The 26,315-nt window shown below is 40.4% G+C and overlaps 1 protein-coding gene across 1 annotated transcript in view; it reads right to left on the reverse strand.

Annotated features, from left to right (window-relative positions):
• DOK5 (docking protein 5) overlaps positions 1-18,615 on the reverse strand; it is a 160,250-nt gene extending 141,635 nt beyond the window's left edge. Inside the window, exon 1 of the mRNA XM_030212132.1 lies at positions 18,333-18,615. Coding sequence (XP_030067992.1) covers positions 18,333-18,398 — 66 coding nt within the window. The 5' untranslated portion in view covers positions 18,399-18,615. The remainder of the gene's footprint in view (positions 1-18,332) is intronic.
• Between the last annotated feature and the right edge of the window lie 7,700 nt (positions 18,616-26,315).

A 26,315-nucleotide genomic window follows, 5' to 3' on the forward strand; every position in this document is an offset into this window, starting at 1 on the left:
CAGACTGCAATGACCTCAAATACAAGTCTACCTACGCATCCAGCTTCTCCTTCATAGGAACACAGTTTATTTATTTAATACATTTATATCCCACATTTTCCCATCAAATTGCAGTTATGGAATGCACTACCTAAAATCTTAAAATTAACTCAGAACCACCTAAATTTCAGGAAATTGCTGAAGACCACCCTATTTAAGAAAGCTTACCTTCATGATTCAACTTAATTTACCTCTTCCTATTACAGCAAATTCCATGGACCCTTACCTTTATTATTTACTCTTATTATCTCTGTTGTTCTTTACGATACCTATATGTTTGCTATTTTTTTTATTACATTATTATGTTATTTTATTGAACTATATCACATTGTTATGTTATTTTATTGAAATGTAGTTTGCCCTACGGTTTTGTAAGCCACTATTGGTGGGTAAATGTGAGGTATAAATGTGTTAAATAAATAAATAAACAACCATTTATAGAATGAGGGTGTAATGCATTGTTTCCTAAAAGTGAGTGAATGATTTAAGAGGTGGCTACCAACAAGGGAGATCTAGAAGCATATTTTTCCTAGTTGAAAACAAACGAGAAACAGGCTTTGTACTTCACACTGTTTATATTGGTTGTTGGAGAATTTTACAGTAAGTACATGTTCTGAATTCTGCATTCCAAATAAAGTCTGAAATCTGTAACAGTGTATGGAGTTCTGCTTTCACAAATTAAGATGTACTGAAGTGGAAAGTACACTGAAATTCTAAATGGCATCAGATCAGATATGTTCAAAGCTCAGGAGACGACACAGAGCATGAAGACAAGAAATTTCATGTTGAAGAAACACTTTAAGATGGAGTATCCCTTGTCACCAACACTGCATTTCTATAAATGCCTATTTCTGTATTATGGATATGTGCAAGGCAAAAAATGTTTGCTTGATTTTCAGTTTGCTTGGCTTTTCCCCCTGATTTCAGAAATTATTTTCACAAATTTGTTTTCATATAAAAAATTGTAACACAGATGAACACTTTTACCCTATAATTCTATTAACTTGCCCTTCAGTAGTAAAGAAGATGGGTGTTAAAGGAATGGTCTAGGAATCTGAGCCAAAGACAAGCGAGACCTCCCCCTGGGCTGGCTATTTATATTGACCCTGGTTTTTCCTCCTAGGGATCTATCCGCCTACCCTGTCAGTCATATGGCATGGCCCCTGTTCTGGAAACAGTAGGGTGAGAAAAAGGTCAGGTAGATGTATTGAAGATTCCAGCACTGTTCAACAGGCAGAACCTTAGTGGTCTTTCCATTATTTTTCCCAACTGTTTTCCATCAATTCTACTATTACCATAATTATTTCTGTATATCTGTTATCATGGCTTTACATAGCTGTTTTTGAGCAGTGGTTCAAATACTTAGTACATAGATACGTTCTTTTATATTTTTATGGCAACATTAGACGAAATGTCATGACTATGATGCCTTAGGTAAGCTCATTGAGATTCTCCACTCATCCCCTTTGCTCCTTCTTTTCGGTTTTTCTCCATTTTTTTAGTGGACAGTGTCCCATATTAGTACATTTAGGAGGGAAGTTTTTAATTTCACTAGATTGCTTCTTTTAGGAATTGGTTTATTCTTGTACATCACCTTTGTTTAAGTTATCTTTGGCAGTTTTATACAGTATTTGTTTTGGCTTTTTAGTTCTGTTAGTACCATTGGACAATGTGTTTTTTACTTTTTTTATTTGAATAGTGACAGTAATGGCTGGATAACACCTAACATTTACTCACACACACACACACACACACACACACACACACACACACACCCTTTTTTAAAAAATATGATAGAGGGGCATATTCGAACGGCACCGGCCATCTCCATGGCCGGCCATCTATGGGGCCAGCTCCGCAAGTGGGTGGAGCCAATAGTATTTTCGAAAAGGATGGCCGGCCATCTTTTTTTCGATAATACGGTTGGGGCCGGTCAAATGTCAGAGATGGCCAGGTTTCAGATGGCCAGCATCGGTTTTTGCCCATAATGGAAACCGAAGCCGGCGATCTCAAATCCAGCCAAATCCAAGGCATTTGGTCGTGGAAGAGGCCAGGATTTGTAGTGCACTGGTCCCCTTCACATGCCAGGACACCAACCGGGCACCCTAGGGGGCATTTCTAAAAAGTAAAAAAATTAAAATAGCTCCCAGGTGCATAGCTCCCTTATCTTGGGTGCTCAGCCCCCCAAAAACCACTACCCACAACTGTACACCACTACCATAGCCCTAAGGGGTGAAGGGGGGCACCTACATGTGGGGACAGTGGGTTTCGGGTGGGTTTTGGAGGGCTCCCATTTTCCACTACAATTGGAACAGGTGGGGGGGGGGATGGGCCTGGGTCCACCTGCCTGAAGTCCACTGCACCCACTAAAACTGCTCCAGGGACCTATATACTGCTGCAATGGACCTGAGTATGACATTTGAGGCTGGCATACAGGCTGGCAAAAAAAGTTTTTAAAGTTGTTTTTTTTAGGGTGGGAGGGAGTTAGTGTCCACTGAGGGAGTCAGGGGAAGTGATCCCTGAATCCCTCCGGTGGTCATCTGGTCAGTTTGGGCACTTTTTGGGACTTGGACCTGAAAAAAAAAAGGGTCCAAATAAAGCAGACCAAATTCTCGTGAAGGTCGGCTTTCTTTTTTCCATTATCGGGCGAAGCCGGCCAACTCAACGCATGCCCCCATCCCGCCCCTGTCCTGCCTTCTCTACCCTGCCGACACGCCCCCTTGAACTTTCACCGGCCCTGCGACAGAAAGCATTTGAAGCCGGCCAAAATTTGTGGTTTTGAAGCAAATATTTTTGAGCAGGGGTGGTAATTTCACTAAAATCTTTTTAAATTTGGACAAAGAATGATCTATTCCTGGCATACTGTTCATCCTCAAGGTCTGAAAAAATGTATCGAATGGTATGAGGTACAAGGCAAGGGACATGCACGGAGGTTGTTTTAACTTTGCATGTCTCAGAATTTTTTCAAATGAAATGCAGTTGGAGACCTTGATGACAGATCCACTCTGTTTGCTGTAAATTTGTATTATTTATTTATTTAAAAAATTTATATCCCACAATATTCCCGCCCATGGGCAGGCTCAATGTGGCGTACAATAGTTAATAAACAAACCATAATACAATAACATACAGTGGACAAGGGCCACAGGAGGGAGAAAGAGATGACTGATGAGGGAAAGGAAGAGAGGGTGTGTGATAGGGTATCACAGAGTGAGCTGTGGGCTAAAAGGCTGTGGCTCCTGCAGGACTCGTGGTAAACGCTCTGCCAAAAAGGAAGGTCTTGAGACGCTTCTTAAAGGTCGGGTGATCTGAAGTGAATTTGATCTCACGAGGCAGCCCGTTCCACAGTTGAGTGCTGAGATAAGGAAAAGAGGAGCCATAGATGGCCTTACATTTGAGGCCACGGGGAGCAGGGTAATGGAAAGTAAGGTACGAGTGGGCCAAGTTTCGGGAATTCCTGGGCGGTAGGTTAACAAGAAGGTCCATGTAGGAAGGGGCATCTCCATAGATAATTTTGTGCACCAATGCACAGGTCTTGAACGCGATGCGGTCCTTCACAGGAAGCCAGTACTGCCGCTCACGCAATGGTCTCGAGCTTTCAAATCTGGATTTCCCAAAGACGAGCCGGGAAGCTGTATTCTGGGCCGTTTGCAATTTTTTTAGGAGCATACCTGCACATTCTCCGTAGATACTATTGCAGTAGTCAAGACGGCTAATCACCAGGGACTGGACTAGATTGCGGAAAACGCCCCGAGGGAGTTTGGTATGTATAATTATTTAGTTGGATATTGTTAGTATAGATTTTAATGATATGATGCATAGATTGGGTGTTTGGTTGACTCGAGTTCTCTCGTGTAGATTTCCAGCTCCTAATGATGCTTTATAACAAAACATAGCACTGTGTTGGGCTGTGAATTGGATTTTTATATCGTGCTGCAAATTGGAACTTTTTGAAATATATTCAGGCATGGATATAACTTATCCTACTAAGCTTGTGGCTTGGTATAACAGAAGATAATATTATGCAATTGGATTTGGATTGAATGGCTCCATTTGCTTACAGTATTGAGTTATGAGATATCACAAGTTTGATCATTGAGGGAAGTCCCATGAATTTTGGAACCAGAAAGATTATTTCTTCACCAAAGCCTAACACCTCAATGACTATTATGACATTGCTGTAAGATTCCCATGATACTGAGATAAATACCGTTTGTTTGGAGATATATTAATCTCAGGTTTTTTTGAGACAAGCTTGTCTGTTTGAAAGATACTGCTGATGTTTAGAAGAGATATTTATTTCTGTGATTAGAATATGTACTGAGATTTCATGATGTTTGTTATATATTGTAAACTTTTGTAGATTAATAAATTATCTAATTATATTCTCAATTATTTGGATTTCATATTTTATACAAAGACTAGTTATCGAAGGAAGGTTCCCCATACGGTTTAACAAATCAATCTTTTTTGCAGTCAGTGGTCCACAGTTTACTCAGCTTCTTTGCACAGGTGGTACCTACTGTCATTGAATGTTTTCTCCGTTTTATCTTTTATTCCATTTGCTCAAAGTGCTTGTTCCTGTACTGCCATGAGAAGATATTTGGTTTCTTTCTTCAAGGTTCCTTTCTTCAGCCACTGCCACTCTTTGGATTTATTCACTTTTCCTTCAGTGTCTGTTTTATATTGTCCATGGAGTGATCTATTGTGCCAATCATCTATTCCATTCTTACACGTTCTCATCAGTAGACCTGCATAGCTTCTTTGGATTTAAGTAAACCTTGTTGATTTCTAGTTTTCTAGTCTTCTTTTCTATTATTAATGTAATATTATTATTATTATTATTACTACTTCTACTACAGGAGGGTTCTGATTTGAAAATCAGACTGAAAGAAACATGCTTATAGTTGGCACTAACAAAAAAAAACAGCACCACGGGCCTTTAAAAATGGAACACAGTTCTTTAATGAATGAGCCTTGACAAAAAGACCCGACACGGGCCGTGTTTCGGTGACTAGCACCTGTGTCAGGGGTCACAGTGATGACGTGGAAAACTTGGGGAATAACTCGAATATATTCCTCTACAATATATTATTCCTTACCCCACGTCTCATGTAGTAAAAGCTACAAAGCACCAAGGCACTTTCACTTTCTGTATCAAAATGGATGAAAAAAAAAAACATGCTTATAGTTGGCACTAAACCATTATTATCTCAAGGAAAGTGAACAGGCCAAAAAAAGTTTCTTTGATCTCACATAGTTTTTGATCAGGACTCTTTTTAAAAAAAAAAAAAACATGGTATTATATTTATTCACAGCTTTCTATCATCTATTAAGTGTATCATAAACATTCAGTAGAAGAGAAATTCCTCTGTGAGAGTTGATTTCTGTTCATAAAATAAAATGGGCTCAGCTTTATTTTGAGTCTTCTTAAACATTCTAGAACTCTCATGGAGGTACCATATTAATGGCAAGATCCTCCTGTCCTATGCACCATGTTAACAAAAAGGAAAGGACAACGTGGGTTTCATTATTGCTTAACTACCATTGTTTAGATCTTCTGTTTCATAGATGGAGGTTTACTTTTCTGATCCAATTAGTTGGGCCTCGTTGATGTTTATACTGTGCCCTGTTACTCTTACTTCATAGCAACAGAAAAATTGAATTTCCTTAAATGTCTCTAGAATTGACAGTGTCTCTATAATCATAGGTTGCATATAGCATTCTAGAGGGTCAAAATCTGAAAGAACTTTTGAGTCAAGCTAGTCTTCTGATGCTCAACACTATAGGCAATCCTGCGAAGGGGAGTGGAGATTGCTGTCAACTGCAAAGACAATAAGATATATATAAAACATATACTGACTGTCAATCTGATTTTGTAGTCTATGTACTTAAATGCCCTTGTAGCCACATGTATATGGAGAAAACAATAAGAAAGCTTTCTGTACACGAGTGAACATAAATCCTGCGTAACCCGAGTAAAACCAGGAGCCCTTTTAGTAGCTCATTGTGAGGCATTTCATCACTCTTTTGACCAATTACAATGTTTTGTGATTGACCAAGTACAATAGAATATTTGAGGTGGCGATAGAGGTAAAACATTGCTGACTTGAACAGCACTGGATTTATAAACTTAAAATGCTGGAACTGCTTGGATTAGATACTGTAGTTGAACGGACAGCTTTTATATAGCAATTTTAATCCCGCTCACAGATTGACGTGGGTCCTCCAAGTTGGATAATGAACTATGCATGAAGCTGTGATTGATTGGTTGGCGTCTTAGATTTAAACAATTTTAATATATTTTGAATATTATGAAAAAGAGTGAGTTGCAAAGATGCCATGAGTGACATGGCAATGTTTTTCCTTGAATTTGATTTCTTCTACAGTGCAGTATTGTGGATTTATTTCTATTTCTTATAGATAATGGTATGAACACACAACTTCTCCCGAAGAAACCGTGAGGTGAAACAAGAACCCCATAGGGATTTGTTAAGATAAGTGCTTCCTGCATATATATTTTTTGCATTTTGATACAGTAGAAGATAATGTTGCTTTAATATGAGTAAAAAATTATTGGGGGTGCTAAGCCCAGTGGAAATAACCCCTCCCTTGACACATTCAATGAATATTCTCTATATTGGGGGTGCTCAAGCACCCATAGCACCCACAGAGTTGGCTCCTATGATTACAGTGAGTCTGTTGAGACTAAAATAATCTGAGCCACCATTCATGTATAGTGTGAGTGTGTAACTAGAAGGGAATGGTATGCACCAAAAATATAATCTTTTTTTTCCAAAACAATTTTTTTATATATAAAAAAAGGAAGGGAGGAAAAGACCTCAGAAATTATCTGTGGACTCGCATCTGGCTCAGATTATTTTAGTCTCAACAGACTCACTGTAATCAATGGTCAAAAAATCCTTCCAATGTTACACAGTGTTAGTGTGTAATCATTGTTTGTTTTGAATGGATCCTCATTTTTTATCTTTTGTTGTCTAAAATTGACAGGACTAATGAGTCATGGGCAACAAAACCTCTACCTAAAACCAATCAGTAAAAAATCCAGCATGAAATAAAGGTTTCCCATACCAGGTTCAACATTTGAACCCCAAAACCTCTACTTGCCATTTAGAGAACTTTACTGACTTAATAAATATCGCAGATTCAATGAGTATAACTCTGTGCTTTGTATTTATAAGAGAACTTTTAACTACCGTGGTTCCTAAAAGACTGCCAGGAGAGGTTGTGGCAGCCATTTTGAAGATGTTGCCGCTAGAGGTAGGAGTGGGGTTCGCGCCTGTCCTCACCGCCCCAACTGGACCATCATGAATAGGAAGTAAGCCCAGGAGGTCAGGGGGACATTCTGGGGGGGGGGGGGGGGGGGGACGACAATGTCATGGGTTGGGGGGATGCCTAGAAGGAGAAAATAAAAATGCATTTTCTAGTGCCAGAGTTGGTGCACAGAAGAGGTCTGGACTACCACTGGGCTTCTGCAGTAGGCCCAATTTGCCACATGCCAATGCAGCGGTAGCCCTACCACCCTTTAGTGAAAGGGCCCCTTAGCAATCTATTTTGAACAAATCAAACTTGGAATTGAAATTATTTATTTATTTGGATTTTGATCACACCTTTTTCAGTAGTAGCTCAAGGTGAGTTACATTCAGGTATTCTGGGTATTTCCCTGTTCCTGGAGGGCTCATAATCTAAGTTTGTACTTGAGGCAATGGAGGGATAAGTGTCTTGCCCAAGATCAAAAGGAATAGCAATGGAAGTGAACTGGGCGCCTCTGGATGTCAAGACTGGTGCTCTAACCACTAGGCTACTCCACTCCATTAATTATGTTAAGGACAATTCATCATTAAATTAATTCCAGAAGAAGGGATTAGACCACACACCAGCACACACAACCTACACCACAAGAGGGCAAATAGATCCACAAGCATTTTGGCAACTGTTATATGACAACGAACGGAATACACGAACGGACTCCATAAACTACCTCAACCATTGGGAAGATAGATGCAGAAGCGTACTAAACGAAATTGCACCCTTAAAGACAAGAATATCAAGAAGACAAAACTCGATACCATGGTTCAATGATGAATTAAAAAAACTCAAAACACAAACCAGGAAACTTGACCGAGCATGGAAAAAAACAAAAGATGAACATATACTCAATGCATGAAAACAAATACACAGAAAATACAAATATGCAATAAGACAAACCAAAAGGTCCTATTACAAAACTAAAATAGGACCGGATTACAAAGATCTGAAAAAACTATTTCAACTCATAAATAAATTATTAGACACCACCCCCATCACCACAACCAACACAGACATCCTACCCACAGACAAACTTGCTAACTACTTTAATGAAAAAATAATAAAATTACGCAGCAAAATTCCTCAGCACAACACCGACATCGAAAATGTCTTCAACGACCTGGACCTAACCCCTGGTGGATGCCCACCTGACTGTATCTGGTCAACATTTACTCTCCTCATCACTGAATCAGTTACAAAGCGGCTTATAGCTTTGCCAACACCCACTGCAAACTGGATACATGTCCCAGTCACCTACTTAAATCCGCCCCTGACTGCTTCATAGAAGACCTAACATCCTACCTAAACTTCATGCTACAACAAGGTCTCTTCCCTGAGGAATACGGCAACATCCTACTCACCCCAATACCAAAATACACCAAGAAAAGCACAAACGATCTAACCAATTACCGCCCAGTTGCGTCTATCCCACTAGTTGTCAAACTGATGGAGAGCTTGGTGACCAAAGAGCTTACGGAATACATGGACAAGTTCTCAATATTGCATGACTCACAGTCAGGATTCAGTCCCCACCATAGTACTGAAACCATCCTAGTCACTCTCCTGGCCAAATTCAAGTAAGAAATAGCCACAGGTAAAAGTATACTTCTCCTCCAATTTGGCATGTTGAGCGCATTCGACATGGTAAACCACAACATACTACTAAGACTCCTTGGCCACTTTGGGATTGATGGAAATGTACTTAACTGGATAAAGGGCTTTCTAACCACCAGAACTTACCAAGTAAAATCAAACTCAAACATTTCTCCACCTTGGAACGCCACCTGCGGAGTACCTCAAGGATCACCACTATCACCAATACTCTTCAACATGATGATGATCCCACTGGCAAAGTCCCTATCCAACTGAGGCCTTAACCCATTCATCTATGCAGATGACATCACAATATACATTCCCTTCACGCATGACTTGTCAGAAATAACTAATGAAATCAATGACGGCCTAAACATCATGGACTCCTGGGCAAATTCATTCCAACTGAAACTGAACACTGAAAAAACACACTGCCTCATCCTTTCATCTCAACATAACTTTGTACAAACCCACAACCACAAACACCCCAGAACACACCCTCCCTACCTCAGACAGCCTAAAAATACTCAGCGTCACAATTGACCGCAACCTTACCCTTGAGAGCCAAGTAAACTCCGTAATAAAGAAAATATTCTATTCAATGTGGAAACTTAAACAAATAAAACCTTTCTTCCCGAGGGAAATTTTTTGAAACCTTGTACAATCAATGGTCTTAAGCCACGCAGATTACTGCAACGGAATCTATGCGGGATGTAAAGAAAAACTCGCAAAAAAACTCCAAACCACCCAAAACACAGCTGCCAGGCTGATATTTGGTAAAATATGCTTCAAAAGTGCTAAACCCCTCCGAGAAAAGTTGCACTGGCTCCCAATTAAAGAACGGATCATCTTCAAAATCTGCACCTTGGTTTACAAAATCATCTACGGCATAGTCCCAGGACAGACCACATAGATCTACCAACCAGAAACAGAATCGGATCATCACGATCATACCTAAACTTACATTAACCAAATTGCAAAGGACTTAAATACAAAACAACTTACGCATCCAGCTTCTCCTACATAAGTGCACAACTATGGAATGGACTCCCAAAAGCTGTGAAAATAATCCATAACCATCTAAACTTCAGGAAATCACTAAAAACCAACCTCTTCAAAAAGGCTTACCCCACTGATCCAAAGTAAATCCCCACACCCAGCAACACAGCATAACCAATAATCATACTGAACAATACACAATCTTCAATCCCTCCGACCCTCATGTTGCCTGACACATAACTACCTCATTCGACCACAACATAACCTTGTATTTGTTATCAACCGACTGGCGAATGCCTTTACGGTATTATGTAAGCCACATTGAGCCTGCAAATACGTGGGAAAATGTGGGGTACAAATGTAACAAATAATAAATGGGTTGTTATGGATCACTGTTAACAAATTTCAATCCTATAAAACAAAATACTTGCAGTGGAGCTCAATGTAATAAAGTGCATGTTGATAATAACCAAATAAGTTGTGGTCTTCTCTAGATGCATTGGAATTAGCACATTAACACAGATGTATAGCCAGCTCCCAAGATCTAGGTTAATGAATCTTATATTTCCATGGCCTAGCGGGTAGTGAACTGTTTTTGCTTACTTTTGCATTTCATGGTCTCATTAGCATAGGTTTTTTGCATGAAAATACTTGAGCTAAATATCATGTGTTAAAACACTGGTAATGTGCACGCATGACTGTGCATGCTAACAGCACTTTCAATCACGTATTATCACGAATATTTTGTTCAATTCTGGTCACTGCATCTCAAAAAAGATATAGTGGAATTAGAAAAGGTGCAGAGAAGGGTGACGAAAATGATAAAGGGGATGGGACGACTTTCCCTATGAGGAAAGGCTAAAGCGGCTAGGGCTATTCAGCTTGGAGAAAAGGCGGCTGAGGGGAGATATGATAGAGGTCTATAAAATAATGAGTGGGGAAGAACGGGTAGACGTGAAGACTCTGTTTACGCGTTCCAAAAATACTAGGACTAGGGGGCATGCGATGACGCTACAAAGTAGTAAATTTAAAATGAATCAGAGAAAATTTTTCTTCACTCAACGTGTAATTAAACTCTGGAATTCGTTGCCGGAGAATGTGGTAAAGGCGGTTAGCTTAGCAGAGTTTTAAAAAGATTTGGACGGCTTCCTAAAGGAAAAGTCCATTGACCATGATTAAATTGGACTTGAAAAAATCCACTATTTCTGGGATCTTGCCAGGTATTTGTGACCTGGATTGGCCACTGTTGGAAACAGGATGCTGGGCATGATGGACCTTTGGTCTGTCTCAGTATGGTAATACTTATGTACTTCAGAAAACCTTAGCATTATTGGCCTCTGTGAAATAAGACACATTGCTTGACTGCCAAAAATCTATTGAAATATTGAGAATTTCTGTCCTAGTGCACTGGCATGTGCATTCTTTAGTGCTGTGTACAGGACTGGCCCTGCAGGCCATTCACCAAATTACATTTGCATGACCTTTCTTAAGTTGTTGTTGTACTGGAACTGGTATTTAAAGTCTCAGTTAATGCAAAAGACTGTAGCCAAGCTTTTATTTTGGATTTGGCTCACACCTTTTTCAGTAGTAACTCAAGGGGAGTTATATTCAGGTAGACTACATATTTTCCTCTCCCTGGAGGACTCACAGTCTAAGTCTGTACCTGAAGCAATGGCAGGTTAAGTGATTTTCTCAAGCTCACACGGAGCAGCAGCAGGGTTTGAGCCACGCTTCCCTGATTTTGAGCCCAGTGCTCTATCCACTAGGCTACTCCTCCACTACTCATTAGCTTAACCTTGTCTGGCAAAGTAACAAAAAAAAAAGGCTCAGTGATAAATCTTCAGTAGTCACTTTTTCATATAAAACCTCACGCTATTAATTATTCAAACTACCTCTATTAATTATAAATTTATTCTTCCTGGGGGGATTTACAAAATGTATGAGTATGTTTAAGGTACTCCAAAGAATATTTAAGCAAATGATGAGGTAGAATTAGTGCGGAGATCATGACATTCACAATTATGTTGCAAAGATCACATGACAGGAAGACTTTTATAGACTAAGAGGCATGGCAATTCCCTGAACACAAAAACAATAGCCTACATCTGTACAGCTATGCTTAGATGGCACCAAAGAGTGGACAAGTGTTGTAATTCTGGGGTTGATATTCAGGCAGCGGCACGCAACGTTTTGCTGACCGCTGTGGCCTTATGCCTGAAAATTCAATGCTGGGTCATATCCAGGCTCCAGAATTGAATTTACAGCAGCAGCGTACCAAGGGCGGGGCATTAGGGTTGGTCCACCCCGGTGCACGCTGCAGGGGGGTGCATGGAGCAGCCGCTCAGCTGTCGGCTCCGCCAGTTCCCTGCTCCCTCTAATGTTACTTCCTGTTGCAAGGCAGAGAGAGAGCAGGGAACTGGCAGAGTTGACAGCCACGTGGCTGCTCCCAGCACCACAACAGGTAAGAGCAATGCACCCGGGGGGGGGGGGGGGGTCGAGGTGATGCATCGGGGGGGGGGGGGGGGGTGCAGCGGTGATCCATCCCGGTTGGCAGCCAACCAAGGAACACTACTGATTTATGGGTATATGGAGCCAGCGAAAACATAGCCAATTAAGGGTCCTTCAAATGCAGGCTTACCAAATGCTATCCAAACGCGGCCCACACTGGCCCAACACGGCTGCTGGCAGTAGCTCTTTCTTGAGCGCATGTCATTTTCTGGGCTCAGGCATCACTGCACACTGCACGATTACTGCAAGGTTACCACGGGAGCCTTTACCGCCACCTCAATGGATGACGGTACGTGCTCCCCCCCCCCCCCCCCACACACACACATACACATGGCCACGTAGTAAGAGTACTCTTACTGCATGGCCATTTTTTAGGGGTTTTTTACCCATTGTAGTAAAAAGGGTTCTGATGTGTGGGGAAAACAGCCTGCACTGCTACCGCAGGGCCTTTTTTCCCACCGCTTAGTAAAATGACCCCTAAGTGAGATATTCAGCATTTAATTGACTATGGCAAACCGCATAAAGATAGGACCGACTTTTATGGAGTCCTATTTATTCAGTTACCTTGACCAATTAGGAGCTGAATATCAACACTTAAAATGACTGGTTTCACAAATCAAAACCAGCTATTTTGGGGGTGTTCTGGGGGTGGAGTCAGCACTTGACTCCACCCCCAGAACACCCCCAAAATAGCTGGTTTTGATTTGTGCAAACCAGTCATTTTCAGCGGCATTAACCAGTTAAGTGCTGCTGAAAATGATCGGTTAGACCCAAACAGGCCATTTAATCAACCAGGAGCCTTTTCTGTCTGGTTAAATCGTTTTGAATATGGACACCTCTATTTATAGTGGCATAATGGGGGCAATTCAGTAAATTGGCGCCTAGAGGTAGATGCTACTTATGTGCATCAAAGGCACCATCAAATTGACAGCAATAAGTAGAAAACCAGGCAGACCAAAGAGTCCAAGGAATTCTTTATTGAAAAAGACCCAACCTGGCCGTGTTTCGCCAAAATGGCTGCATTGGGGGGGTAAAACTAGTACTAGTTATCATTTCTAAAGCGCTACTAGACATGCGCAGTGCTGTACAGTTGAACATAAAGAGACAGTCCCTGCTGAACAGAGCTTACAATCTAATTAGGACAGACAGACAGAACAAACAAGAGATAAGGGAATATTAAAGTGAGGATGATAAAATAAGGGTTCTGAACAAGTGAATAAGGGTTAGGAGTTAAAAGCAGCATCAAAAAGGTGAGTTTTAGATGGAGCTTGACGTACCAGCTCAGGAAGTCTATTCCAGGCATATGGTGCAGCAAGATAAAAGGAACGGAGTCTGGAGTTAGCGGTGGAGGAGAAGGGTGCAGATAAGAGAGATTTACCCAGTGAACGGAGTTCCCAGGCAGGAAAGTAGGGAGAGATGAGAGTGGAGAGGTACTGAGGAGCTGCAGAGTGAATGCACTTATAGGTCGATAAGAGGAGTTTGAACTGTATGCGGGAACGGATAGGAAGCCAGTGAAGTGACTTGAGGAGAGGGCTAATATGAGAATAACGACACTGGCGGAATATTAGTCGTGCAGCAGAATTTTGAACAGATTGAAGAGGAGAGAGATGGCTAAGTGGGAGGTCTGTGAGAAGCAAGTTGCAATAGTCTAAGCGAGAGGTGATAAGAGTGTGGATGAGGGTTCTGGTAGTGTGCTCAGAAAGGAAAGGGCGAATTTTGCTGATATTATAGAGAAAGAAAGGACAGGTTTTAGCAGTCTACTGAATATTTGCAGAGAAGGAGAGGGAGGAGTCGAAGATGACCCCAAGGTTATGAGCTGATGAGACAGGAAGGATGAGAGTGTTATCCACAGAAATCAAAATTATATAAAAAATACAAATCATAAAAATAAACAAATATGAATCATGCATACAGACATGCATAAAAATTATAAAACGTACACTGTAAATATACATTTATGTTCAATGCATGAAATAACATAAAATCTTACAAGCATACATCATGAATGTATTTATAAACAGTGCATAAAAATATATGTGATCTAATTAATCCAAACCAAGGAATATTAAAATCAGTGGCTTCTGCATATGGATAAGGGGAAAACATGTACCCAACCTTAAACAATAATAAATGGATGTAAAAACACTTCTTAATACTTGACAATCAAAAGGCTCTTACTGTAATCCAATTCTGTCAAAACAATATCAACTAATAGTGGTCTGTGCAAATAAACTGATAAGACATGTGGAAGGAAAAATGGGAGTGGGGGGGGGGGGGAAGTCTCTACAAAGTCAACACTCCACTGCTCTCTTAAGGGAGCCACAGAAAGGTTGTTGAACTAGGCTCCCTTAAGAAAGCAGTGGAGTGTTGACCCGGTGATTTATGAGACTTTTTCCTTCCACAAGTCTATCAGTTTATTTGCACAGAGAACCACTGGTCCACTATTAGTTGATATAAAAACGCTTCACCATAGTGGATGCATCTCATATACGTGGTGAAACAGAGTGAAAGTCAGACAGCCTTTCTTTGTGTTCCTGACCATCAAATTGACAGACACCTATATGCAATACGTGCTATTCTATAAGGTACTGCCTAAGTAGGGGGTGTACGTGTCAGTGGAGCAAGGGTGTGTCTCCCAGTTAGGTGCATAGTTTATAGAATACTATAAATTAGGCACATCAATTGGAGCACCTAGGCATGCCGACTTATGCCAGCCATTGACATGGTATAAGAGGGTGCACCTATACAAGGGTGTGCCCAAGCTGACCTTGGCGTCAAGATGCTTTTATAGAATTGGCACTAGCCCCTGGATTCTATATAGCGTGCCTAGAGTTACGCGTGGTTCTGCATGTAAATCTAGGCGTATTCTATAACTACGCGTGTAGATTGTTTTAACAAGCTGTTAAGTGTTAACAGCTCTTAACAAGCAATAACGAGCACTAATTGGCAAAAATTAGAATTTACTTGCGTACATTGCTAAGCATATTCTGTAATGTACTGCATGTAAATTCTAAATTCAAAAAGGGGCATGCTTGTGGCGTGGAAATGAGCGATTCATGGGCGTTCCAAAATCTACGTGCTTTGTTATAAAACATGGGCCAGTGCACATAAATCTACATGCAGGGATTTACACCAGCTTTTCATTGGCATAAATGGACGCGTGTAGATTTGGATGCATGAACTACGCCTAAGTGTATTCTAAATACCACATGTAGGGCCCAATATTCAGATCGTGGGAGTCACCAGGTCTGACTCCCGCGGTTGATGCTGAGCCTGGATATTCAATGCCAGGCCATTTCCGGTGACCGGCATTGACTATCTGGTTTATTTTTGGCTGGTTTCGAGTTAACCGGCCAAGTCAATATTCAGCGCTGGCCAGTTAAATTGAAAACGGCCAAAGACAGGCCTGCTATTTCGGTGGCCCAATTTGGCCACCAAACTTAGCCGGTGATGCGCAGAATATTAGCAGATAGCTATCATGCAATATAGCTGGTTATCCGTTAAGTGCTGACCGTAAATACTCAGCAGCAGGTAACTGGCCATTCCCGTTGAATATTTGCAGATATCCAGTTAAGCGCTATTTAACCTGCTAGGACCCGTTCCTGGCCAGTTAAATAGTGCTGAATACCGGACAGATTGGGGTTTGGGGTATGGTTGGAGTGGGCATTAGGTTGTTGTCTGTATTTTGTTTTATGTTTTATTTATAAATGTTGATTTGTGACCTGCCATGGAACAGATGGAATAAACAAAGAAACATGAGTGGTGTTCACCATCACTCCGAGTTAAAGTAAATTTTTTTACATTAACCTCCAATGATAACAACATAACACATTTTAGGGGCCCTTTGCTAACGGTGGGGCTCTTTTACTAAGCTGCGGTAAAAGGGGCCCTGCGCTAGCTGCAGTGGCCGTTTTTGCAGTGCACTGAGGACCTTTATATCGCATCGCGTTAAAAGGCCAAAAATAGAAATGGCCATGTGGTAAGATTGCACTTACTGTGTGTCCATGCAGGGGGCAGCACTTACACCACCCACTGAGGTGCCAGTAAGAGCTCCCATACTGGTCAGCATGGGGCAGAAGTAAAACCTGGTGTAAATGCCGACAGCTAAATTAGACATGGACCGGGTGGTTCAATAACAATGTGCACAGATTTTAGAAATGCCCGTGACCCAACCATTCCATGCCCATGACCACACCCCCTTTTCAACAATGTGACTCAGAATTTGGATACAGAAAGTGAAAGTGCCTTGTTGCTTTCTAGCTTTTACTATATGAGACGTGGGGTAAGGAATAATATATTGTAGAGGAATATATTCGAGTTATTCCCCGAGTTTTCCACGTCATCACTGTGACCCCTGACGCAGGTGCTAGTCACTGAAACACAGCCCGTGTCGGGTCTTTTTGTCAAGGCTTATTCATTAAAGAACTGTGCTCCATTTTTAAAGGCCCGTGGTGCTGGTTTTTTGTTCAGAATTTACGTGCAGCATGTTATAGAATACACTTAGTCAGTTCTGTGCATAAATTCTAATTAATGCCAAATAGTATAAATAAATGCTTGTTAATTGGCAATTAGCAACACTGGTTTATTAACCAATTAGGTTATGTGTATTGTTATAGAATACGCTTTGATTTCTGTGCTGCTATCCCAGTGCGATGTATAGAATCCAGGGGAAAGTTGACAATTCTATAACTGAGCATCTCTGTTTAGGTGCCCTGCGAGCATGTGGTAGGTGCTTACTTTCCTTGATGGAATGCTATAGATGCACCTAACAATTAGGCACCTATGTACAGCAGGGACAAACATACCTTTCAATATTCTGTAAGTTACATGCATAAGTGGAAATCCCAGCTGTGTCCCACCAATGTCGACCCTTATATATGCCTCCATGCACTTAACCACTATTCAAGCTCATGCATTGGAACAGAATAATGCCCAGGTATCATACCAGCATATACACATACAAGTATGCACATGCATGCATATATGCTAATATTCTAAACATTTGTGTTAGTAACACACATGCTTAGGTTATAAATTTACCCCTTAAGTGTTAGTAAACGGGACCCATTGTCTCTCAAACCCTCTGCTTAATGTCCATTGGTGCTCTGGGAATTTAACATGGGAATCTGTGACAGAATATTTTGGCATTCAAATGTTGTCCAATTGTAATGCCATTTAGTGAATTCACCCCTAAATGCCAACTTTATCAAGATGTCTAGCAATTCAGATTATCCAAAAATTTAAGTACTATATATATCAAAGTATAATGAATGCAACAATGTAATACATATTACATAATATATCAATATCAGATTATCTTGAGCCAGTATCCAGTAAACCAATCCAACTTTGCATTGGTCAAACGGAATTATTTTATTTTCGTTCATTTACAATGAAAGATGGAATTAGATACACTCTTATCTAGATAAAACACCTTGCTTTAGAAAAGAAAGTCCCCTGCCCCCCCTCCCCCCCCCATCAATACTAGTGTGCCAGAGCTAATATTTAGACTGCCTAATGCATCAGCTGGAAAGTTACTGGCAACAAGTGAACTGAGCCCTTTTCATTTCAACAGACAAGATCATAGCAGAAAGAGACCCAAATTCAAGTCCTGCTCAGCAGACCACCAAGGACAAGATTTCTTTTCAGGCACCAGAAGAGTTGGGTGAGCCTCCCCTGTCAGCTGTTCTAGTTATACAAGTGCGTTAAGGATTTGAATGGAGGTGTAATCCTCTGGTTGACACAAAGCAGGGTCTGCCACACCATGAATTCAGCAGGAGACAATGCAACAGTTTCAAAAGGCAGGCGAATCACATTACCGAAAGCAGCAAATCACTCTGAAGGAAAATCTAAGGATGACTTACCCCGAGACGTCGGCTCCTAATCCTAACGTAGCCTTGTTTCATTATGTCATTAAAATTTGAAGCCATCCCTTTGTTTGTTTTTTTTTCCTAAGCCACAATAAAAAAAAAAAAAAATGAAGGAAGTGGGGGAAGAAATATTCCCCTGAAAGTTCAGGTGTTGAACGTACTGCTGCCACGATTATATACCAGCCGGCATCAGTTGACTTTTCTTGAGGAAGAGACGACGTGCATGGCTTTTATTTTAATCCAGTTGGGAGATGGAGAGAGTGAAGAAGAAGAAGCTGGGGTGAAGGGGGAGAAGGGGAAGAAATGAAAGCCAGCAAGAATTAAGGAGGTTGAAAGAGCATCAGCTGATAGATCTGTCTGACAACATAGTGGAAAATACCACTCTGCTGAGGGAGGGCTGAGCTGCGGCCATGGAGCAAGATTCCTTACCGGCGCCTCCCTCCCCATCAGAGCATATGGAATCTCCCACTCACTCAGTACCATACACAATCTGGCAGGCATTGTTCAAATAATAATAAAAAGAAAAAATACCCTGGCATCCTGAAGCATTAGAGAACCAACATATAATAGGAAAAAAATTTTTAAAGCTATGTTATTAATTCCCAAAGCAAGGCAATATTATTGTCTATATATGTCATCATTTTTTTCTATTATATCCTCTATGTAAATTAAAATTCCTCAACCCTTGAGGTCAACCTAGAATTCAATTATCACATTATTTTATGGTCAATTAATTGCTACACTTTGCTGTGTTTTCCTTATGATGTGAAAAAGGAAGGAGGGCAGAGAATGAGAAAGAGAGAATGCCTGAATAGAAAGAAAAATTCCAAGGATTACCATAAAATACAAAAAAAGACAGTATCTACTGGCTTTTGCTATACACAATGTAATTTCTCAGGGTTTTTTTTTTACTTTTTTTTTTATTTGTTGATTGTATATTTACAAGTCTATTCTCAATTTAATGGGCCACAATGTAGGACTAGTGTGGCAAACCTACATTTTGCAATAAAACGGGTGATATTTACCAACCTGCCTTCTCATTTTGATTTCAAAGCACAGCTTACTCCAAGTACAGTAGGATTTGCATAAAGAATATAGGAAAAAGTAGAAATGCCTAAATGTTTTAGATTGGATAGTTGATGATTTGCCCATAAAACTTAGAATTCTGATCCATCTGATGTTAAATGATTCCAAACATGCAAAGTGCATCTGTTGAGAGTGAAGGAGGCTCTGTGGAAAGTGCACCAGCTGAAAATGCCAGAAACCACAGGAAAATTCAGACTAAAGGAGCTGAGATTAAAGAAGGTATGGAAGAATTTAAAAGGCAGGCTGAGACCCCGGAAAGCATGGAACACAAACCTAAAAACCAAAGTAGGCCACCTCCAGACTAGACATTGAACATAATGAGACCCTTTTACAAAGCTGCGGTAAAAAGTGGCCCGCGGTAGTGTGGGCGCATGAAATTGCCACATGCTGAGGTCACTTGTTACCGCAGCCAGAATTACCATTATTTCAAATGGAAGTTGTAAATGGCTGTGCGCTAATAAAGATATTGGGGTGCAGCAATGTACTGCCTGAGCTGTTACTGCCACCTATTTAGGGATCAGAGACTAACCTGGCGGTAATCAAACAGCACGCGGCTTTGGCCAATTACTGCTGGGCATGCCTACACCACACTTACATACTAGAAAGTAGAAATATTTTTTCTGTTGCGGAAAATGCTGCATGGCAAACTACTGCAGGGCAACTGGGCATGGCCCGCTATAGTACTGTTTTGCCCCATGCTACCCACACGGTAGCCCTACTGAGGGGCATAATCGAATGGGGCAACCTTCGAAAGCTAATCAAGAAATGTATTAAGTTATGTCCAATAAAAAAGGTATCATCTTATTTTCTTTTCCATGTTTTATTTTGTTTGATTTCTATTGATTACCTTTAAAAGTGGACTAACATTGCTATCACACCTCTCTTTCATCTAACTAGAAAGAGCCTTCCTGTCGAGATTCGCCTTTTGAAGAATTGTTTCATATTCCATAAGGTGTTGATTACTTATTTGTTTCCTTGATGTTTGCTGATGATTCTGCTTCCAGAGGTTCTTTCTGCTATTATTTTCTTTTGTTATTCCTGATGATTGTATCAGTGTTATTTATAGTTTAGTTTATAGTTTATGGTGATTTGCTAGACCGCTCTAGCTGCCAAGGCAGAGCAGAGCGATGCATAGGCTAAAATTACATAAAAATGGAAAAGGAAAGAAACTCCATTGAAAACACAGGAAAGATATTCATTCATACAAAGTCAGAGAAAACAGAGAGGGAGAATCAGAACACAGAGCTAGACAGAGATTAACACTGTTAAACATTCTCCAGCTAGAGGAAATCACTGGCTATGCTACTTCATCAAAAAAAAGCTTTTGGCCACTGTTTGAATTCAGACCCAGTTGCTACGAGAATGAAGCATGTCCATAGTGATTTAGCTCGAAACATATACAACAAGTGACATCTATCTACTCATCCATACAACACAGGAAGACTCCTGAGGCAGGCCGATGGGCCGAAACATGGCCGTATCAAGTCACTGTGTTGACCATAGAGTCATTATTGTTGTTCAATAAACCCTCTAGACCACATACATCATCATTGTAGCACTTTAGCATGTAACTTACAGTATTGTGTGTGTGTATGTGGGACCTAAGTGTGGGACTCTCCCATGCCCTGCCTATGTGTATACCCCCTTGTATTTCCATGGTAACACAGTAAATGATGGCAGATAAAGACCTGCATGATCCATCCAGTCTCCCCAACAAGGTGACCAGAGAAGCGCCAACCACTCTGTGCAGCCCCAGTCACCCATGCTTCAGCGCTGATTGTCAAGCCTCCATCATGCCAGCCATATAGGCAACCAAACATGATGGAGTCTTGGTTATAACCTTATATCATCCCTAAGTATTGCTGACAGTATTCAGTTTACCAGCCAAGATGTCTTCCCTGCCCCCTGAGCTGCATAGCACCCTCACTCGGTAACTCTATGCAAAAAAAGTATTTTATAGTTTTTGGAGGGGGCGTGTCTGAGGGTTGAGAGTCTAATACCAAAAATCCTTCAGTCTCTGGTATATAATATATGATAAATATCCAAACCAGGACACAAAGTTAGCAAAATTCAAAATTAATCAAACACAAATTCACAGCAAGGGCTACCAAAGAAGTATTAGTGTATGTTTCAAATTTTTTTTATGAATACCCTCAGAATTTCCACTCTTTACTGCAAGTGATAATATCACTGCCTGGTGGTTCAGCACTTCGTTCATCGGGTGATTCTTTTTATATATTTTTGTGCTGGTCAAGTGATACTAATCCTCAATTCATCTTCTATTAGATGTAATGAAAATATATATATAACCAATAGCCAATACTGCTGATAATATAGTCAATAAATACACACGCACTTATCTTGTGATTCGTGAATGCTCCAACTTGTTGAGTCATGACAAGAAAATATCCAATAGCCTCCCCCTAAAAGACGCCCAAGAGGGTTGAGAGTGACATTCCTGTGCTAATCAGTGCAGCTACATTATTGTACACTAACTGGCTAGTGCAGGAATTGTGCATGAGCCGTTACCGCCTACAAAATGAGTGGCGGTAAGTGAACAGGCTCTAATGTTTTCCTTTGGCTGCACACTAATGGTGAGATTAGCACATGGCTATTAATACAAAAAAATAGACAAAGGTCATTTTTACAGCTGTTGTACAAATGGCCTTAGCGCACAGGAAAACCCTACGCAAGTGTGCACTGAGGCCATTTTTAGCCAGAACTACCGCCGGCCCAACACAGATGCCATTTCTTTTTTTTAGTTTATAATTTTTTATTATTTTATATATACTTATACAGATAAATACAACTGCAAAGTGTAATACAGCCACAATTGTAATAACTTTACAAACTTAGGAAAAAGAAAAACTTTTGTTCAATTATTTATATAACATTGGCTTCCTTAGACCACAATGTAAAGGTTAGGGGGGGTAGGGATTAGTGAAGTGTATTACACAATATCACAGATTAAACAAGAAAAATAGTGACACCGTTATTCCCTTACTTCTTATCTCTAAGCTTGTTTAGTATCTAAGAAGTTCTGAAGCTGATCAGGCATATAATATATATATTTTGTTTGATTTATCCTGATAACACATTTACAAGGATACGCAAGGAAGGAGCCTCCCATTTCCAAAATTTTTGACCTCATTGACAGAAACTTTTTCCTTTTTTCCTGTGTTATTTTAGTCACATCAGGATAAAGCCAGATCTTCTGGCCTACAAACATGCGGTTGGTTGATTTAAAATAAAGTCTCATTACTGCATTTAAGTCCTGCTGGAAAACAAAAGAGACTATCAACGTTCCTCTTTCCATCGCATTTGTAACTGATTGTTCCAAAATGGCTGTGACATTTTGTAAGTCTACTGAGTCTTCTCCCTCTACTTTGTTCATTGTATTTGAAATATAATAAATTTTATTCAAAGGAGGAAATATTTCTTGGGGAAAATTCAAATTTTCTTTCAAAAATCTGCAAAACATATCATTTGGAGAGACTCCCAACATTCTAGGAAAATTTAATAGTCGAAGGTTTAACCTCCTATTACAGTTCTCCATTTGTTCCATTTTTCTTCTAATCTCAATACTATCTTTAATCACAGCCACTTTGAATTCTTCCGTTTGCACACAGATGCCATTTCTGACACCAGCAGAAATATTGAAAAAAATATGTCTGCAGGGGCTTACCCAGCAGTCATCGCTGCTGGGTTATTGTCGGATTAGTGCACAAGCCATTAGCACTACGTCAATGGGTGGTGGGAAGTGGTCCCCTCCGAAACGGACGCACTGCAAGTGTGAACTTACCATGCAGTCATTTCATTTTTAGTTATTTTCACCCACTGCGGTAAAAGGGGCCCTGGCATGTGGCAAAAACAGCGCCCCTTTTACCGCAGCTTAGTACAAGGGCCACTTAATGCCCAAGCAGCACTTATGTGTGTGAATATAACATTCACCTGCATAAGTGCCAGTAATCTATCATCTCGCATGCGAATGGTGCTTACATTTAGCCACTCTGGGGTTGATATTCACCCAACAGTGATCAGCATTTTGCTGACTGCTGCCAGCATTATCCCCAGAAATTCAATGCCGGGCCATGTCCAGCTTTTGGCATTGAATTTTCAGGCTTGCAGAGCCAGCTAATGCCTAGCTGGTTAAGTGCCCACATGAACCACAATTTGATAGGCTAATGCATAGCTGTTTTAGTACCACACACACACAATACTATAGGCTAATGCAATGCCGATTAAGTCCCACTCACACACAATACGATAGGCTAATGCATAAAGATAGGACTGTTTTTTATGAAGTCATTTTTATGCAGTTAACCTGGCTGGTTAAGTGAGGAATATTGGCATTTAACCAGCCAAGTGCTGACTCCACCCCGGAACAACCCCAAAATAGCTGGTACTCATGTGGGCACTAACCAGATATTTTCAGTAATAGTAACCAGTTAAGTGATTAAAATGAAGTGATTTAACTGACCAGGAGTCATTTCAGACCAGTTAAATCACTTTGAATATTGACCAGTAAGTTATACAATAAGGGAGTAAATGATTTAAAAAAAAAAAATAAAGTATGTTAAAATAAATCTAAAATATCTCCATATTAGAGAGGGAACAAATTTCCAAAATGTAAAAAAAAAAAAAATTACATCCTCCACCATATGTCACTCTGAATCCAATGTGTAGCCATGGAAATATCAGGTTTTCAATTTCTAATACAGCACCACTTCGCAGCGGAGCAGAAATGGTTACAGCTCACTCCTGCCCCATTTTGACACCTGGGATTTGGTGAGTTAACATGTGAGGGGGAGGGGGAGTTCTTTAAACACTTCTCCTGTGAATTTAGTCAGCTGGGGACCAAGCCTTCAGTGTGTATTGCTACTGGCAATAGCATACAGTAAACAAAAAAAAAAAAGCAAAAAACCTGGGGAAAGCAAAACAAAACGACATCTCACCAATGGAACATACAGAATACCTCTGCACACTTCTAATTTCCCTAACCCCGAGCCAGTAGGCGAGCGGTATACAGCAATACTGACCATCCGGTTTCATTTCGCTGAGTTATCGCCTCACCATTTTGGGGGGGGGGGGGCAGTGGGCTTGTGTGAAGGTAGACTATTTCAAGTTTCATTTTGGATTTCCAGGAGCACGTTCTAATCCTTTTAGCCATCTTCATTTCACACACCACTGAGAAGTGCAGTGATTTGCAAAGGTAGACCTACAGTTCAATCTCTAGTCATCTTCATCTATAAAGCACAAGCTTCTTCTTTTTTTTTTCCAAGAGAGCCTCCCTTTATTCAGAGGTCATTGGCTTGCTGTGCTTCAATGAAATCTCCTACAGGAATGTTAGAATTAGCATAGGTCATTAGAATGTCATTGATCTGCAGCCCTTGAAATCAAACTTGCATGGGTTCACATAGCATTCCAGCCAAAATTGAACAACTAATAAGAGAAAAAATTCATGATGTATTTTTTTTATTGGTACCTGCTTAGTTTATAAGCAAGCTATGAGTGAAATAAATAAATAAAAATGAGCAGATTGGTTGCTTTGAAGCCCTGTGTTTTTCCATTCCGGCTGATCCCATCCCACCTTGTTCTAATGAATGAATGCCTATATCAGAAATAAAAATGTTTTCTCTATGTTTAATGTTTAGTATATTTAGGGGTCCATTTTCAAAAGAGAAAAACATCTCAAAAATGGCACAAAGTGGCATTTGAACTTTTTTCTCCAAAAAAACATCCAACTCACGATTTTCAAAAACTCAGATTTAAGATATTATTTTTCTCTGCGGTGTGTCCAAATCCTAAAGGGATGTGTTGGGCGACGGGATTTGGGTGTTCTCAAAACTTGGACTTTTTCTGCCTAGAAACATTAGAACTGTGAACACCCATCTAAAATTTCGAAAATACCTCACCTCTTCTGGAAAGCCTACCCAGCAGACCCGAACTAATTAATGAACAATGCCTCACATCTTTCGATCTAAGAAATGAACAATACGTCTTCCACATAATCCTATTACTTCAAACTGTACAAATTTTACTCCAGTTATAATTAAGTGTACTTCTACCCTTAACCTATTCTTTATTGCTCACTAGAAGCTGTAGTCCCATCCCCAGAGACTTATCAGCCTCATTGGGATTACTTCTCTCTATATGCTACTATATATTCGTCCCTGAGTTGTATTCTCTTTTCGAGAACCGTATCAGCTTCCTTGCACCTACTGTTACTCTATTTTCCACTCTGTATATATTCCCGGAGTTGGTACTCTCCTCTCCGGAACCTGTAAGCCACATTGAGCCTACTGCTATGCGGGAAAGTGTGGGATACAAATGTAATAAATAAATAAATAAATAATGGAACAAAGCAAAAACGTCCAGGGCTAAAAGTTAAACGGTTTGGTCTAGACCTCTTTCAATCACGCCTAATTCACACAAAGATGCCCTAAATAAGGAGATGATCACTGTAAGAATTAAGGCATGAGCCCCCTTACTCCCCCAATGGTCACTGGCCCCCTTCAACCCCCAAAACTGGGACAGAAACAGTACATACTAGCCTTTATGACAGCTTCAGATGCTATGGCCAGTCCTATTAGAGAAATATGCAGGTCCCTGGAGTAGCCTAGTGGTCAGTGCAGTGCACTGTACAGAAGGGAACCCAGTCCTATATCCCATTCTAACTGGTACACTTGTGGTGGAAAGTGTGAACTCTCCAAAACTCACCAAAAACCTACTGTACCTACATACAGTGGGGGAAATAAGTATTTGATCCCTTGCTGATTTTGTAAGTTTGCCCACTGACAAAGACATGAGCAGCCCATAATTGAAGGGTAGGTTATTGGTAACAGTGAGAGATAGCACATCACAAATTAAATCCGGAAAATCACATTGTGG

Source organism: Microcaecilia unicolor, chromosome 8 (assembly GCF_901765095.1).
Source record: "Microcaecilia unicolor chromosome 8, aMicUni1.1, whole genome shotgun sequence".
NCBI lineage: Eukaryota > Metazoa > Chordata > Amphibia > Gymnophiona > Siphonopidae > Microcaecilia > Microcaecilia unicolor.